The sequence below is a fragment of the Callithrix jacchus genome, chromosome 12 (assembly GCF_049354715.1).
Source record: "Callithrix jacchus isolate 240 chromosome 12, calJac240_pri, whole genome shotgun sequence".
Taxonomy (NCBI): domain Eukaryota; kingdom Metazoa; phylum Chordata; class Mammalia; order Primates; family Cebidae; genus Callithrix; species Callithrix jacchus.
This window is the reverse complement of record NC_133513.1, coordinates 105,799,147-105,817,637: the sequence shown is the minus strand read 5'-3', so window position 1 is coordinate 105,817,637 and position 18,491 is coordinate 105,799,147. Positions and strand designations below refer to the sequence as shown.

At 42.8% G+C, this 18,491-nt stretch overlaps 1 protein-coding gene across 1 annotated transcript in view; it reads right to left on the bottom strand.

Annotated features, from left to right (window-relative positions):
* Window positions 1-11,644: 11,644 nt before the first annotated feature.
* The window catches only part of VTI1A (vesicle transport through interaction with t-SNAREs 1A), a 419,756-nt gene continuing 412,909 nt past the window's right edge, over window positions 11,645-18,491 (bottom strand). The window contains exon 9 of the mRNA XM_035269082.3: window positions 11,645-11,787. Coding sequence (XP_035124973.1) covers window positions 11,721-11,787 — 67 coding nt within the window. The 3' untranslated portion in view covers window positions 11,645-11,720. The remainder of the gene's footprint in view (window positions 11,788-18,491) is intronic.

The following is an 18,491-nucleotide window of genomic DNA, read 5'->3' as shown; positions in this document are numbered from 1 at the left end:
CAGGAGGTAGAGTTTGGGATGAGCCATGATTGTGCCACTGTACTCCAGCCTGGGTGACAGAGTGAAAAAGAAAAAAAATATAGTAACAGCTCATTTAATCTTCACAGCAACCTAAGCCATAGATATTACTATTTTCCCCATTTTACATTTGAAGGAACTGAGGATTAGAAAGACTAAATACCTTGTCTAAGGATACAGAGCTTATAAGAGCAAAATATTGATTTGAAGCCAGGCAACCTGACCTTAGAGCTCGTGGTTTTAAGAAGTCATAGTTCAGAGATGAAGGAATGAGGGTAAGAATGAAGACAAGCACCCAGGGACCTGGACCTTGTCTCGCTAGGTGAGAGGTGAAAAACCACTGTGATTATTTGGTTTTTATAAAATGAGATTTTTTCTCCTTTAGGCTGGGTGCAGTGGCTCATGCCTGTAATCCCAACACTTTGGGAGGCCAAGGTGGGCATATCATTTCAGGTCAGAAGTTTGAGACCAGCCTGGCCAATATGGTAAAACTCCAGCTCTAGTAAAAATAGAAAATTAGCTGAATGTGGCATGCAACTGTAATCCCAGCTATTAGGGAGGCTGAGGCAGGAGAATCGCTTGAATTGAGGAGACAGAGGTTGCAGTGAGCTGAGATTGTGCTACTGTACTCCAGCCTGGGTGACAGAGTAAGACTCCATCTCAAAAAAATAATAGTAATAATAATAAAACACAACATTTTCCCCCTTTGAACTGGCTGGTTTAGCATATTTTCCCCTATATCAGCAATAATTACTTGTGAAACACTTACTATACACATGCCATGCACTATGCTTGCCGCAAGGGATCGTCAAGGTAAATCAGGCGTGATCCCTATCCACAAAGAACTTCGAATTGCAAGTGGCAGAAACAAAAGTAGCCAGAGCAAAGGAGGAATTATGGGCTTAGCTACCAGAAAAGTCTAACTTCATGAATTCTAACTTCAGGCACAGCTGAATCCAGGAGCTTAAACATCATCATCATCATTATCCATCTCTGTTCTTTTCTCTGATGTGGCTCCACTCCTGGGTGGGTCATTTTCATACAGTGGCCCTGACAGATCCAGAACCAAACATCGGACCAAGGGACTGGAAGGCACTGATTGGCTAGGCACACGTGCTCTTCTGATTGGCTAGGCACACGTGCTCTTCTGATTGGCTAGGCACACGTGCTCTTCTGATTGGCTAGGCACACGTGCTCTTCTGATTGGCTAGGCATACGTGCTCTTCTGAGCCACCCAGGGTGCTGGAAGGCAGGGGAGAAAGGATGAGAGAGCAGTGGATCCCTAAAGGAAAATTAGATCCTTTATCAGAAGGGTGGAGGGAATCCTAGTCTGGTGAAAATAATGCATGCCTATCATTACACTTCATTTAACAAGAAAGGGCATGGTGAGGGGATGCATCACAAAAAGTAGGTGGCACACCTGTTATGGGGATGATGAGCAATGTTTTCCTCTTCAAAGAGGCAGTTCTGGAGTCGTAGATGAGGATAGCATTTGGGGGCTAAGGCAGTTATAGAAAGGTCCTCTTAAAGACTGCACAGCTGAACTGAGCCTTGAAAAAGAGAAGACTTGGAGAATCAGAGAAAAAAGAGGGTGAACCTCCCAGGTAGGAGGCACAGTATAGGCAAAGGATTGAAGGTGCTTAGGAACAGAGAAAGTAAAGCACAGTTAGCTACATAATCCCAGCACTTTGGGAAGCCAGGGTGGGTGGATCACTTGAGGTCAGGAATTTGAGACCAGCCTGGACAACATGGTGAAACACTGTCTCTACTAAAATTGCAAAAGAATTAGCCAGGTGTGGCGGTACATGCTTGTAGTCCAAGCTACTCGGGAGGCTGAGGAGGGAGAATTGCTGGAACCCAGGAGACAAAGGTTGCAGTGAGCTGAGATCGTGCCACTGTACTCCAGCCTGGGTGACAGAAAGAGACTCTGTCTCAAAAAAAAAAAAAAAAAAAGAGTGGAAGACTGAAACAGTGAGGTGGGTATTTCTTGGCCTGAGCCTTTCTCAGGAGGAGGGATGCTATGGGTCACTTCCATTTTTGAGGGTTTTTGTACGTCGAAAAATGAAGAAATGCCAAGAGAGTACAAAAAATTCTTGTCTGTTTTGACTCTTGATATTCAACAAAGGAACACTCAAACACCCTTCCATCAACACAGCCCAGGGATTTGTGCTATTCTCAAGACAATTAGAGGATCTCTAAAGCACGTTATTACATCTTGTCCAGGTGGGGTGGTCCAGTCACAGCCACAAATGAAAAGTGTAGAATGAACATTTTCTCCTACCTTGCCAGAAGCCTCTGGTGACTGTCTGTGGAGATGAATTTGGAGAGAACACCAACGTCTTGGACTAGTGGCACTTTGCTCTATGTCAGCCCTGCTCTGGGCTTATCAGAGAACGGATGCTGGGCGAGTAATTGGGGGAGTTCAGCAGTAGGCTCCACAGGGTGGGAGACAGGGCTGCCATGTTGCTGAACTCTAGGGAGCACCATCCAAATCCTTGGGAGTGATGCCCTGGGGTTGTGCAGGATGCAAAGCCTGTGTGACTAGACATGGTGGCCTGCATAGAGTGGTGTGATGTTAGAAAAGGAGAAAATGTCTAATCCCAGCAGATATACCTACTCCCAGAAAAACAGCTCACCAGTCATTATCTGCTACAGTCGCCAAACAGCAACCTTTTCGGGGTTTAGTTCTTGTTAGTGTCAATTGACAGAATACATGTTGGCCAGGATTCTCCACTAACAAAGAGTCAACCAGCAAGGCTGGAAAATGATTACTGTAAGTTATGATTCTAAGGTAATTCATCACCATCAACATAGAAAACATTCTGTCTGTTCAGAAGCATTTGCACAAAGATGGTGTGTACTTTGGAAGGAAATCCTAGAGCCCCTGAGTTTAAACAAATCCAATAAGTGAAAAGCTGACTTTAGACAAAAAGGCTAATTCAGGGGAATTATTCACTTTGCAAAATAATGCTTCACTTGACAAAACTATTTCCCCATGGTATTTCCTGCTACACAGAGTCCTTGTTAGCATGTTTATAACATGAGACCATTTTGTAAAAATAATGATGGCCTCACCACTTTGAGGGGCACTCCTGTTAGGGGGATGATGAGCATCAAAATTGGGAACTGCTCGCAGACCAGTAATAGGACCTCAGTGTCATTAAAAAGGACACTCTGTCCCCCAACAGGTCTGTACTCCAGCAGCTCAAAGTGTTACTGGCTAAATCCTTCTGAGGCTCCTGGAGACAGCTGTGGGGCAGCGATACCATGATGGATTTCATAAGAGGGAGGGAAATCCCAGCTCTGAGAAAAGAGTGACTCACCCAAGGTCACCAGCAAGTCAGTGGACAGGCCTGGGGCCCTCCCTGCTCCTGGCAGCCCTGCCTAGTGTGCTGTGTATTCTTAAAAGCCCAGAGATTCCTCCCTCCAGAAGTTCAGTTCTCATTTCCTTCAGTGTGAGCTGGACTTTGTGACTTGCTTCTAACAAATAGAGAATGGAGAGGAAAATATAGTGAATTTACAGCGAAGAGACCTCACAAATACCACCTTAGGTAAGGTTAATGTCAAGGGTAACATCACCAGTAATATTGCAGGTTGATGGCATGTGCCCCTGATATGATACCATGTGAATGGCACAACACCTCTTCCCAAACCTCATGACCTCAGTTGACTTATGAGAAATCATGAGTCAACCCCAAATTGAAGAACATTCTACAAAACACCTGAGTGCTACTCTTCAAAGCTATCCAGGTCATGAAAGACAAGGAAAGACTGAGAAACTGTCATAGACTGAAGGAGACTAAAGAGACATGACGGCTAAGGCTGAATGGTATGTGGAATCTGGGATGGACTCTTGGAACAGAAGTGGGAAAAGTGGGGAAATCTAAATAAGTCTGTAGTTTAGCTAATAGTGTTATGCCATTTTTTGTGTTATTGTTTTGTTTTTTTGAGACAGGGTCTCACTCCATCGTCCGGACTGGAGTGCAGTGGCTCACTGCAACCTCCACCTCCCAGGCTCAGGGGATCCTCCCACCTCAGCCTCCCTAGTAGCTGGGACTACAGGCACAACATTACAGGAAGCTAGGTGAAGGGGATGAGAACCTCTCTGTACTATCTTTACAAGTCTTTTGTAAATCTAAAATTATTTCTAGAAAGAAGATTTTGGTTTTGTTTGTGAAGCCTAGAGTTAATTTAAATGCACCGTCCTTCACTTGCTTTCCTTTTGGGAAGGTGGACTATCATCAGGGCTGGGGTGCACATTTGGCCAGTCTGGGCAGCTCTGGCTTCTTCCATGGAAAAAGCTGTACCACATTCCCCAAATCCTGCAGAATGCAGTACCACCTGTCCCATTCTCTGACATTAGCCCAGCTGGCTGTCAGAGTGTGACAATGCCCAGGAATGGAGATGGTGGGCCTGCAGAACTAGGGAGGAAAATGAACACAGGCTATAAGGGAGCTCATGTATAGGGGTCAGGGAGCTTCTCAGAATCATTTCTAGGCCTCAGGGAAATGCATGATCCAAGAACATGAGGTTAGTCAATTTCCATCCACCAATCAAACTGATCAATATTATGCATACACAATGGCCAAAAGGAGAGACGGGCACCCCAAGATGCCATGATGGTGATGGAGGGAATCAGTGTTTCTTGCCCATTCTGACAGTCTCCAAAGATGGCCACCATCAATTTCTTGCTAAATAGCAAAATACTGATTTGAAGCCAGGCAGCCTGACCTTAGAGCTCATGGTTTTAAGTCATAGTTCAGAGATGAAGGAATGAGGGTAAGAATGCAGACAAGCACCCAGGGCCATAGGCTACCACCCGGACCTTGTCTTGCTAGGTGAGAGGTGAAAAACCACTGTGATTATTTGGTTTTTATAAAATGAGAATTTTTCTCCTTTAGGCTGGGTGCAGTGGCTCATGCCTGTAATCCTAACACTTTGGGAGGCCAAGGTGGGCAGATCATTTCAGGTCCAAGTACATGCATGCTGTTCAACCCATCAAACAACTATCACTAGATGGAATCTCTCCTAGCCTTGAATTTGGGTTGGCCTTTTGACTTACTTTGTCCAATACAACATGGCAGAAGTGATGCTGTGCCAGTTATAGGTCTAGCCTCAGAGAGTTCTGGCAGCTTCTGTTTTCCCTCTTGAAGCCAACATTTGCAGAAATCCTGAAAACCCTTAGACTCTGTGGTTGCCCTATTGTGAGGAAGCGCAAGATAGCTGGGAGGAGAAGCCCATGGAGGAGTGTGGGGTGAAACCTTAGACCTGCCAGTCCAGCTTACTTACCAGTAGAATTCAGCCACACGAGTGACCTCAGCTGATGCCAAGAGAGTAGAATGGGCCTGGCTGATCCTACTAAAGCCATAGTATCATGACAAATGAGAAATCATTGTTTGTTTAAACTACTAAGCTTTGGGTTGGTTTGTTATGCAGCAACGGATAACTGAAGTGCTCATGGACATACTTTCTTCCTGTTACTCAACTTTTTATACTTACCCTCATACATTTCAACTTTCTTTAAATATAATGTATCAAAATAAAAGGCAAAGTATGCTTCATTTAGGTAAAGTAGTGGTAGAATATTTCAAACGAATATTAAATCAGGAATTGGAAATAAGATTATATTACTTATCTGCTCTTACTCCTCTGCTGGCTTCAAACATCACTCAGAATAAAAGCCAAGTCATCATTGTGACCTACAAGGCCCTATATGTGCTGTCCTCTAATCCTTGCCTTCCTGACCTTAATTTCTACTACTCATTGCCTTTGATCTACTTTGAGTGTGACAGGTGCAGTCCACCCCAGGACCTTTGCATTTGCTGTTCCTTGTGCCTGGAATGTTCTTATCACAGACTTATTTTATTTTTGAGACAGAGTCTCACTCTGTTACCCAGGCTGGAGTGCAGTGGTATAATCTCAGCTCACTGCAACTTTCACCTCCTGGCTTCAAGTGATTCTCATGTCTCAGCCTCCTGAGTAGCTGGGACTATAAGTGCGTGCCACCATGCTGGGCTAATTTTATTTATTTATTTATTTATTTATTTATTTATTTTTAGTAAAGACAAGGATTCACCATGTTGACCAAACTGGTCTCAAACTCCTGGCCTCAAGTGATCTGTCCATCTCTGCCTCCCAAAGTGCTGAGATTACAGGCATGAGCCATCACACCCAGCCACCTAACCTGATTTAAAGTTGCTACTCTCCCCATCTCTGACTCTTTCTACCTGCTGCCTTCCTTTATTTTTCTTCCTCACACCCACTTCCATGTAACATACTATGTAGTATTATCCACCCTGTTTGTGGTCATCTCTTCTCAGTAAAATGTCAGTTACAAAAAAGCAGACATTTCTACTTGTTTTGTAGACGTCTATAAATCTAGAACTTAAAACTGTGTGTGGCACAAAGTTGGTCTTCATTAAATCTTTGTAGAATGAATGAATGAATTGGTTTCAGGCTGGTGTGTGGTGCATAGCTTCACCTATTGGCAATGTATGGCACTGCAGTTCAGCTCTATGAGACAAGAGTTTGGAATCACCAAGAATGCATTTAGGAGAACCTCAAGCCTATAGCCCAATGGTCAACAAACTTTTTCTATAAAGTGCTAGACTCTAAATATTTTAAGCTGTGTGGGTCATCTGTCCATCACAATTTCCTGACACTGTCCTTGTAGCATGAAAGCAGACTTTGGCAAAATATAAGCAAATATAAGTGGCTGTGTTTCAATAAAACTGTATTTATACACACTAAAATATGAATTTCATATATTTTAAATATATCACAAAGTAGTCTTCTTCTTTGATTTCTTTTTCAAACATTTACAGATGAAAAAACCAGTCTTGGCTTGCAGGCCATATGAGAATAGATGGTGGACCACCTTCAGCCTATGGGCTATAGTGTGCTGAAGACTGCTATTGACAATCTCCAAGTGACCCAAAGCGTAAGCAAAGAATTCCGTTTCCCAGGGTGAAGACTATTCATTTTTACAGAAGTATTATTCATAATGTAACTTCATGAATATTCATAGTAATTTCTGCTTCCAGGCACTTTTATAGCCAACATGCATGGATGAGAACATATCAGGCAGTGGCCAAATGAGAAGAACCACTCTTCAGCTGGGAATGCCAAATCCGCTAACCTCTATGAAGAGGTTAGCATGACTTCTTTCCTCTGAGAAGGAGATGGCCCATGTAGGAGGGAGCATGGCAGGCTATCAAAGGGTAGGGTGACCCAGGAATCAGGTTGATAAAGGTGCTAAAGAGGGAAAGGCTGTAAGTTTGTTTCTTAAATGAACCAATTAGCTATGCTGAATCTCTTGGCTGAAGTCTGTTCTCCCAGCCCCAGACAACTATTGTATCGGTCAGAATTCTCCAGAGAAACAGAGCAAATAGAACACACACACACACACACACACACACACACACACACACACACACTATATGTATATAAGCAATGACCCAGTTCCATATATATTTATATTGTGTGTACATATGTGTGTATATATATTTATGTAAATATAAATATATATGGAACTGGCTCATGTGCTTGTGGAGGCTAAGAAGTCCAACAATTTGGCCAGGTTCCATGGCTCACACCTGTAATCCCAGCACTTTGGGAGGCTGAGGTGGGTGGATCGCCTGTGGTCAGAAGTTCGAGACCAGCCTGATCAACATGGTGAAACCCCATCTCTACTAAAAATACAAAAATTAGCCAGTCACGGTGGCAGGCACCTCTAGTCCCAGCTACTCAGGAGGCTGAGGCAGGAGAATTGCTTGAACCCAGGAGGCAGAGGTTGAGGTTGCAGTGAGCTGAGATCACGCCACTGCACTCCAGCATGGCTGACAGAGCGAGACTCTGTCTCCAAAAAAAAGAAGAAAAATTCCAAACGCAGAAGTAGATAACAAATTAGAGCAAACCCCTATGTACCTGGTTATCCAGTTTTAAGAGCTGTCAACCAGCAGCCCAAATTTTTTCCTCCATAGTTCAACCCTAGGTAACTTTTGAATAAATTTCAGATCTCAAGTCATTTTACTAAGCAAAGGACATTTTATTTATTTAATTAAAAAATTTAATTTTCCCTTCAGCTTTACTAAGGTACAATTGGCTAATAAAAATTGTTTATGTTTACAGAGCCTAATGTGATGTTTTGATACATGCACACGTTGTGAAATGATTAAATCAAACTAATTGACATATCCATCGCCTCATATGCTTGAACCTGGGAGGTGAAAGTTGCAGTGAGGTGAGAACATTTAAGATCTACTCTCTTGGCAAAGGTGATTTTAATGATATAGGAATTCATTATTTGGAGTTCAAAAACTACTCAAAATCCACTTAGAGAAATGAAAAACTAGGCCAGGTGCAGTGGCTCATGCCTGTAATTTCAGCACTTTGTGAAGCTGAGGTGGGTGGATCACCTGAGGTCAGGAGTTTGAGACCAGCTTGGACAACATGGTGAAACCCCGTCTCTACAAAAAATACAAAAATTAGCCAGGCAGAGTGGCAGGTGCCTATAATCCCAGCTACTTGGGAGGATGAGGCAGGAGAATTGCTTGAAGCTGAGAGGGAGAGGTTGCAGTAAGCTGAGATCATGCGACTGCATGCCAACCTGGGCGATATAGCAAGACTCCATCTCCAAAAAGAGAAAAATGCAAAACTGAAGCAGCATAAGTTTCCTTGTATCTTTGGTTTCCCACACTTTGTTGTTTATGTCTGACTTCTTACTGTTGGTGGTGTTTTTATTTCAACCTCCCCTTTAAAATTTCTTTTTATTTTTTTGAGACGGAGTCTTGCTCTGTCTCCCAGACTGGAGTGAAGTGGCGCTATCTTGGCTCACTGCAACCTTCGCCTCCCAGGTTCAAGCAAGTCTCCTGCCTCAGCTTCCTGGGTAGCTGGGTTTACAGGCTCATGCCACCATGCCCAGCTAATTTTTGTATTTGTAGTAGAGACGGGGTTTTGCCATGTTGGTCTGGCTGGTCTCGAACTCCTGACCTGAGGTGATCCGCCCACCTTGGCCTCCCAAAATTCTGGGATTATAGGCATGAGCCACCGTGCCCAGCCTAAAATTTCCTATTATTTGTACTCTCTTTATATCCTTGGAAACAAGAGAAAAAAGAATCCCAAACTCACATGTGCGGAAGATGTGCCACCATTCTTTTCTCCTCCCCCTCCTTTCCCCTCCCTAGGAAAAAAGATATCTTCCTACTTCTCCTTCCTCACATACACAAATATACCAGATTATTTTATAATAAATTCCAGATATCATATAAATTGTACATTTTCAGTATATATTTTATACATAAAATGATTTTTTGGCGATAATATAACCAAAATATCATTATCAAATTAAAAAAATAATAATTCATTAAAATACCAGCAAGTATCCAGTCAATGTTCGTAAGTCTCTGATTGTCTCATGTTTTTATCTTATTTTTTTATAGATGGCTTATTGTAATTAGCATCCATACCACACATTTACATGTGGTTGATACATCTCTTAAGTCTTTATCTGTCTCTCTTTTATTGAGAAGAAATTCACATAGCATGTAATTACCATTTTAAAGGGTACAATTCAGTGGCATTTAGTGCATTCACAATGTTGTGAACTACCACCTCTTTTATTTTCAAAAAGTTTTCATCAGGCAAAGTGTGGTGGCTCACACCTGTAATCCCAGTACTTTGGGAGGCCAAGGTGGATGGATCATCTGAGGACAGGAGTTCGAGACTAGCCTGGCCAACATAACGAAACCCTGTCTCTACTAAATGTATAAAAATCAGCCAGGTGTGGTGATGGGCACGTGTAATCACATCTATGTGGAAGACTGAGGCAGGAGAACTGCTTCAACCCAGGAGGCGAAGGTTGCAGTGAGCTGAGATTATACTACTGCACTCCAGCCTGGGCAACAAGAGCAAGATTCAGTCTCAAAAAAAATTTTATTTCATCACCCCAGTGATGAAATTATTCCCAGTTCCCCTCTCCCCCAGTCCCAGACAACCCCTCATCTACTTTCTGTCTCTATGGAATTGCTCATTCTGAATACTTTATATAAAAAGATTCATATAATGCATGGCTTTTGAGTCTGATCTTAAGACTCTTTTAATGTACAGTTTCCTCTTCTGTCTCTTCTTTTTCTTGACCTTTATTTGTTGAAAGAACTGGGTTGTCATTTGATAGAGAGTCCACAATCTGTTATTTGCTGACTGCATCGTGTGGGTGTTGTTTAACCTGTTCCGCTCTCCCCTGTACCTCTGTCAATTGTAATTAGAGCTAGCAGCAAGATCCGATTCAGGTTTGATTTTCTGGCAAAAATCTTTCATAAAGAGTCCTGTGCATTTTGTATTACTTTATGCGAGAGAGTATTTAATGTTATTTGTTATAAGATTGATCAGTGGGCTCAGATATCATCAGCCTGGTCTGTTCACTATCCAGTGCCTCATTAGCTTCTCACTGGATAATATCAGGAACCACTGCTGATCGTTGCCTGGATCCATTATTTTATTAGAGGTTGTTAAAAGGTGATATTCTAATTTTGTCATTCTTTCAACACTGATTAGCTGAGAATCTTGCATAAAAAGGAACTTTCCTACATCAACTATTTGATTTTTCTGAAGTATAGTTCATGCTAGTAGGGCAGGTAAACACTTGATTCTTTCTTTACTTGCCAGTCTTCAGAAAATGAATTAGGTCCCTAGCCATCTCCAGTAATTAACTATGAGAGTTTTAAAGAAAAGTATCATTGTGAACTCATGGATGGGAACATATTTGATGTGCTTTGATTTTAAGCACTTATTATTTTACTGTGCAGATTACTCCACCTTTGGCTAGTGGGGAGCCACTTTGGGTTAGTTCTATGTCCTTTGACACAATTACAGAAGTCTTTGATAACTGCTTGCTTTCTGATACGACAATATTCCACTCTCATTCTGTACCTTTAAAATCATATTGCTAGCATTAATATTGATGTTACTTTAAAACTGTTTTATGTGTTCGAAATAAGTAATTATGTTGATGCTCTTTAGGAATCAAGATTTTCACCATAAAAGAAATACATATATAAAATCAAATCAGTAAAAACCCAATAGAAGTATAATTGGATTGTTTGTTTAAACTCATGATGTAGTTTCCCTTAAAAAGTATTTTTCAGCACTTTCCACTTAAACATTTAGAAAGAGCAACCAACTCAGCAACCAAGAGAGCCCAGATTATGCTCTTTAAATGCTATTTCTCACTAAAGGTAGGGCTTCTTGGATAAAGATTGATGCTAGGTCTAAAGGAAGCAATTCACATAGGTTTTTGATGGACCTTTGGGTGCATTTGTAAGTATATGCAGCTTGATATTTAACTATAACTTGATATTTAACTGCAGTGACTATAGAAATCACAAGAAACGACTCAGCAGCAGCTAGAAGGACTCCCTCCTCTCACTCTTTGGTCATTAGACCCTGCCATTATTTATTTATTTGTTTATTTTTACCATCAGAACTCATCCTGCCAAGGTATTGGACCCAAAAGTCTTTTCCTATTGTCCATCTCTTTCTTCTGTTTGGATGCTCTCTTTTCTTTGCCTTATATTTTGTATGACCAACTTCTCATCCTTTGATAAAACAAGAACATGCCTCACCTCTTCCAGGAAGCTGTCCAGATTCCCTCCAGATTGGTAGGTTGAGCCACCTTGATGTTCTTTTGGTCTGCAGGGCAGGACTCATGTAATACACTGCATTGAAATGAAGACCTTCCTGTGTGTGGCACACATCCTCTGATAAACTCTCCTGCACAATTTAAAAAAAAGTGAATTAGACTTGCTTATCTGCTAAGTTTTGAGTTTCTTGGGCAGAAGAAGTGAGTCTCTTGTTTCTTTTCCTCCCTTTAAGGTGTGGCAGAGGCTGGGCACGCTCTTTAAAATTTACTGATTAATTCCTAGGTTTCTGTATTGGACTGTATAAAGTTTCAGCTGCTGAAATAAGGATCTAAAAAAACAGAGGCTTAAACAAGGTAGAAGTGTATTTCTCTTTAATGTAGCCATCTTGGCCTAACGAGTCCAAAGTTATATGTGGAGGCTGAATTGTGCCAGAGCCCCTTCCCTTTAAGGCCATGGACTGGCTGTTAGCAAATCATTTCTGCTCACTTCCCATTGGCCAGAACTTATCTCATGACCACACCTAGCTGCAAGGGAGTCTGGGAAATGTAAAATTGAAGTTCTATAGAGGATGGTGGGGAGAAGGATATCAAGAGTCCACCAGCATTCCCTGACAAGGACCCTTAGGGCCTGAACAATGCTGTCAGGACTCACTGCGAGTCTCACTGCCTCCCTTTCTAGGTCGTTTAAAAAACATTTTAATTATAAAAGTAATATATGTTTACTGCAAACAAAAAAAAGAACTAGAGTTTTAGAAGTATGCAAAGTAAAATGCGGAAAACGAAACCCTTTCTTTATCACCATCATCCTACACTCCTTTCCAGAGGTAACCACCATTAACAGTTTGGTGCAGTTTTTTCCAGACCTTTTATTCTGTTCTCGTGAGTACGCATGCATGCACACATACACACGCATACACATATGCTTCCTCATAGATGTATATTTTTCTATATTTTTCAAATGGTATTGTACAATAGATATTGATATGGTTTGACTGTGTCTCTACCCAAATCTCATGTGGAATTGTAGCTCCTGTAATTCCCATGTGTCATGGGAGGGACCTGGTGGGAGGGAACTGAATCATAGGAGTGGATTTTTCCTATGCTGGTCTCATGAAAGTGAATAAGTCTCATGAGATCTGATGGTTTTAAAAAGTGCAGTTCCTCTGCACACACTCTCTTTGCCTGCTGCCATGTAAAATGTGACTTTGCTCCTCATTTGCCTTCTGCCATGATTGAGAGGCCTCCTCAGCCATGTGAAACTGTGAGTCAATTAAACTTCTTTCCTTTATAAATTACCCAGCCTTAGGTATGTCTTTATTAGCAGTGTGTGCACAGACTAATACATATATACACACACACACACACACACACACACATATATATAAAACAATTTGACTTTTCACTTTAGTATTGTTTAGTTTTTAGGATTATTTGGTATGTAGAATTATTTAACATGTAGCATGATTCCATGATATGAATAGACCTTAATTTAGGCATGTGCTTCATTGATAGACTTTTTAGAAAACTACTGTGGCACAAAAGTTGACCTTTGTTGGGTTAAATATCTAAGCTGAATTGATGAGCTCTCAGCTCTGATTAGATCCAAAATACAAAATCCAATGATTGATATATTATGTGACCAAAATTATCATCTATGCTTCTAAAAGGGGCTTGGTACAGTTGATTTAATGGAGGTATTTCAACTTTCCCAGAGAGGAATCAACTTAATAATAATTTAATTGTTCACACTTGTTTAGTACATTCCAACCTTTCAAAGCATCTGTGATATTAGTTATTCCCTCTTACTGTCCTGGAAGAAAGAAACACAGGCTTTATCATCCTCAATATACAGGTGAAACCAAAGCCCAGAGTGCAAAAGCACATAGGAACTTGGTGGCTATTGGTCAGGGTGGACCTCAGAAAGTCCCAGAGTGGGCTGACCTCACACTCAGTGTTCACTTGGTGTTCCTGTACCATTGGCTGATCTCTTCCTTACGCAGCCAGACCTGGGCTCCAGGATCCTGTAGACAGGCACAGACACTGTCATGAGCCCCTCGGTCACATCTTCTGACTCTCGAAGAATAATCCAGATTGGCCAGGAGAAGACAATTAATCTGATGATGGCCTATCTGAGGAATTGTCGGAGAGAGATGAAGATCAGCTAATCCAGCACCCTCAGGGTGCTGTCAGGGAAGCTGGGCCCACGTGGCATGCCCAAGTTTACACCACACATCAGTGGCAGAGCCAGGCCAAGAGCCAGACCTTTTGCTTTCTGCTCTTGGCCTTCTTGCCATATCTCATGGATGCATTAAGAGGTTTGAGGATGGAATTATCTGTTAGTAACAATGTGCTTGGCAGGCACAAAGCACAGGGAAAAACTCCACAGTGCTTTTGGGCAAGGATGCGAAACAGAAAACCATAAGAGAGAAGGAAGTCTATGCTGCTAGAATCTCTTTCATCTCCTCTCTCTGCGACCTCACCCTCACAGGCTTCCTCAGACACGTCTGTTTCTGTGCTTGGTTAAGTTGTGTGTGAGTTCAACTCTTGCAGACCGAATGGCATAGCAATGAAAGCAAAGGCTTAGTAGTATTATAGACGAGGGTTCAAATTCCTTATTATCTAGACGATCTTGGACAAGGGCTGAATCTCTTTTGTTTCAGTGGCCTCATCCATAACATGCGGGATAAGAGAGAGCCTTAGGGTGGCTGGAAACAGTACATGAGAGGGAACATGCAAAGAACTTAGTACAGAGCTCAGGATAGCACGCAGCCTCCACGAATGGTGGCTTTTACTCTCCACAAACATTTTCTGAGAACCTACAGGACACCAGCTACTGTGCAAGACACAGTGGGAGATACAAACATGAATAAGACACAGTCTTATCCTGTAGGAATATACAATCTAGTAGGGTGGGGATGGGTGATACAGAAGCAGCTCCACCTGGTGACTTTATATAATTCTGAATCCTTGAATTGAAGGAGTTCTCTTATTCCATATAAGCCTCCTCCACCATATAGGAAAACACATGATTCCAACACAGCCATGGGTCGAATCCATCCTTAAGGATTAGAGATAGAAGTAACAGATACTAACACTGATACCACATCTGCAGACTGCCAGATAGACAGAGCCCTTTGAAGTTCCAGTCTCTTGACGGTCTCAGGACCAGGCATTCTCCCCATGCCACATCCTGTGAGGCCATGTATGCCCCTGGTGACATTCTTCCTCTTTGGGACTATGCTGGGCTTTTGAATTTAGTACAGAGGTGGCAAGATCCCATTAATCTCCATATAGTTAGATCCATCTTTTCCTTAATGAAAAAAAAAAATCTCCAACTTCATCTCCAAACACAGAGATCTACCCTCCTTTGCAAAGTGCATTCCTCTGTCTGGTTTTAGTTTCAAGTGTCTCCCTATCCAAAATGAGACTGCCCTTTGCCCACCTTGTATTTATGAATACATTGAATTCTGGACCTGCAAACATGATGACTGAACCTGAGTGGTATTTTTCTGATCTCCAGGAGATGCCCACTGGTTCTCAAAAGGGGAAACCAAGGCTAAGCCTTCCGGTGGCTCCTCCCCCTCCTGTTCCTCACTCCCCCACACCAGACCTTACAATGACAAAGTGCTTCACCAGCACACGGCTTAGGCTGCCTGCTTTGCCCTTTCTCTGGAAAGCAGTTTTTGGCAGAGTTGAGCCATCTCGTTCCCATTTGGGGCTCTCCTATAGAAAAGGCTCAGTTATCTTGTTCAGAGATCCCCAATAATCACCGCGCTTACAAACCTTGCTAAGGGCTATCATTACAGCAATCACATTTTCTAAACCCGTTATCAAAACTTCAGAGCTGACGTTGTCTGGGAAAAGGAAACAGACCCCGTGAAATGTAGCCATACCAGGGAGAACAGGGACATGCTGGGGCAAAAGCAGGGATAAGACATTGAGCTTTGGGAAAACAGAGAAGGGAGTATTCTGATAAAAGCCAAAAACAGTAAAATGATAACCTCTAATCCAAATCAGGCTCCCAGGTGCCCATGATGATAAATGCGCCAGTCAGGATGGGAACCTGGGTTCTGGGGCAGCTCTGAAACTCTCAGAGAAAGAGTTGCCAAATGTGAGGATTAATTTTCTAGTAAATTAATGAGACCTTGCTCTCCTAACTGTCATTACCGTTACTACTGACTACAGGACTTGAATGTGCCAGGCACTGTGTGGTCGTTTATCTGTTCTGTATCACTTAAGTGTAGCTACTAAGATGTCAAAAGGATTTTACTGTAATTAGTCCACCCATCCATCTATCTAACCATTTGTCCATCTATCCATTCATCCATCCATCCATCTGTACATCCGTCTACTAACATTCGCTAAGCAAGTACTAGGTCCTTGAAGGGCCACGATTACAGTGGATTGAAGGAGGCCCACACATATCCAAGTAGCTCCATCACAATGTGATAATATAAGGTGAGATGATTTTTCCAGGAATCCAGCCCCACCTCCCACCTTGTGAGTCAGAAATTAAAACGCATTCATTAATCCCATCTGAAAGTCCCAAACAGCTCTCTGCTTCATGTGGTAATAAATATTTCATGCCCAATTGTGCTGCGTTCCTCGCTGTGTTTATTAAATGGAGTTTCTCATAATTCCAGTTATTCATTTTAATAGGTCAGCCTTGGCTGTGATTTAAACAGACCGCTGAGGAAACAGCCGTGGTTAAACATTGTAACAATATGGATTATTAATTTAATTGGCTGGCTATTACTTGTTTGGACTCTGAGCTAACACATTTAGTTAAGTCTCTGGTGGCCTATAAACCGCAAAGGTCTTGACTCTAACATTCAGAAGAATGGGAAAAAGGAATTGAGGTTGAGATTAGGAAGAAAACTTGCACAACAGCATGGGGAAGACAGTGTGAGGCAGCGCGGGCTTGCTGGAGGCAGGGCAGGGCAAAGGGGGTTCATTTGTTGGCTTCTCATTAGAACTTCCTCAGCAAACAGCGCCTGGGCCAGCAACTGCCAGGAGCCAGTCTCTCTCCCTCAGATTTCTAAAATCACCAAACCCTTAGATATGGTGATGGGAGCCCCCCACACCCCGGGAAGGCCACACCTGTTTTCTGGATGCCTGAGACCCAGGGAAGGGCTATGTGTTGTTGAAAAAGCAAGTGAGAAGTCAGGGGGACCAGAATGACCGTTCTGCGGCCCCCCCGAACATCAGAGCTATGAATGACTGACTTCCTCTTCTGCCAAAGGCCCTGTGACCCTTCTAGATGCTACCCAATGTGCAGGGGTCCCAGGACCCTGAGGTCTAGACGAGATCATCTCTGGATCCCCGCCCTTTATAACCTGTGGATATCCAAAGCCACCCCTGTGTTGCCCAGGCTGGAGTACAATGGCACAATCTCAACTCGCAGCAATCTCCGCCTTCTGGGTTCAAGCCATTCTCCTGCCTCAGCCTTCTGAGGAGCTGGGATTCGTGGTACCCGCTACCACAGACTAAATTTTGTTTTTTTAGTAGGGGTGGGGTTTCACCATGTTGGCCAGGCTGGTCTGGAACTCCTGGCCTCAAGTGATCTGCCTGCCTTAGCCAGGCATGATGGTGGGCAACAGAGTGAGACTCCATCTCAAAAAAAAAAAAAAAAGGAGTACATAAATTACTATATTACAGTTTTAAAAATATTTTCATAACTGTATTCTAATATAGTTGGCTTACTCATCTTAGTATTTTGGTTTATCTGTTTAGAAACATGAATCTGAGAAGTGATCCTTAGCCTTCCCCAGGGGGCCAATATAGGCACACAGAGGAATTCAGCTTCACTCAGCCCACGTTGACATTGCCACACTCTGGACCATTCTCTGAGTGGGAACCCGTCTGTGGCTCAGCAGGCATTCTCCTCCCCACTCCTTGCAGTCACCTGCCTATTTGCTGCCTGGATCTTCTCTATACTATCAGTCTGCACGTGCTGATGAAGAAAGTGGGGGACAGGGAGACCGAGTAACTTTGCATTGCATATTTGGAAGCATCAGGCCAGTCATTTGTGCAGCAAGAAATGGTCATGTTTGCCAGAGTGTGACCAAGAGATAGGAGAACAGACCTCAAATTTGGAAGCAGTGGTTTGTAGTGTGTCTGTTTCCTAGTTCCCTTCCTGTCTCAAGAGTCGATGACTTTCATAGTTCTTACATTCAAAGTGAAGAGTAAGCCTGTGAAATGCATTATTCCAAGAGAAGGCACAGGCTGGCAGCTAGCAGCGGGGGTAGCTTATGCAGCCAGTGCTTGCCAGTAGAGGCACTCAATCCGTTGGCTGAACTGAAGGAAGGAAGGAAGGAAGGAAGGAAGGAAGGAAGGAAGGAAGGAAGGAAGGAAGGAAGGAAGGAAGGAAATGTTGGTCAATTTTATGTGTCAACTTGTCTGGGCTCGGGATGCCCAGATAGCTAGTAAAACTATTTCTGGGTATGTCTGTGAGGAAGTGGAAGACAGTAGCATTTGAATCAGTAGACTTAGCAAAGAACAGTGCCCTCACCAACATGGGCAGGCATCATCTAAGCCAGGGATGGCCCAGGTAGAACAAAAAGGCAGAGGAAGGGTGGATTTGCTCTCTCTATTTGAGCTGGGATATCCGTCTCTTCCTGCCCTTGGACATTGGTACTCCTGGTTGTTGGTCCTTTGGACTTAGACCAGAGCTGACTCTGCTTCCCTGTCCTCAGGCTTCAGACTTGGTCTTTCGACTTGAACTGAATGATACCACCGGCTTCTTTGGTTCTCCAGCTTGCATACAGCATATCACGGGACTTCTTTGCCTGTATAATTTTGTGATCCAATTCTTATACTGTCTCCATCTCTCTCT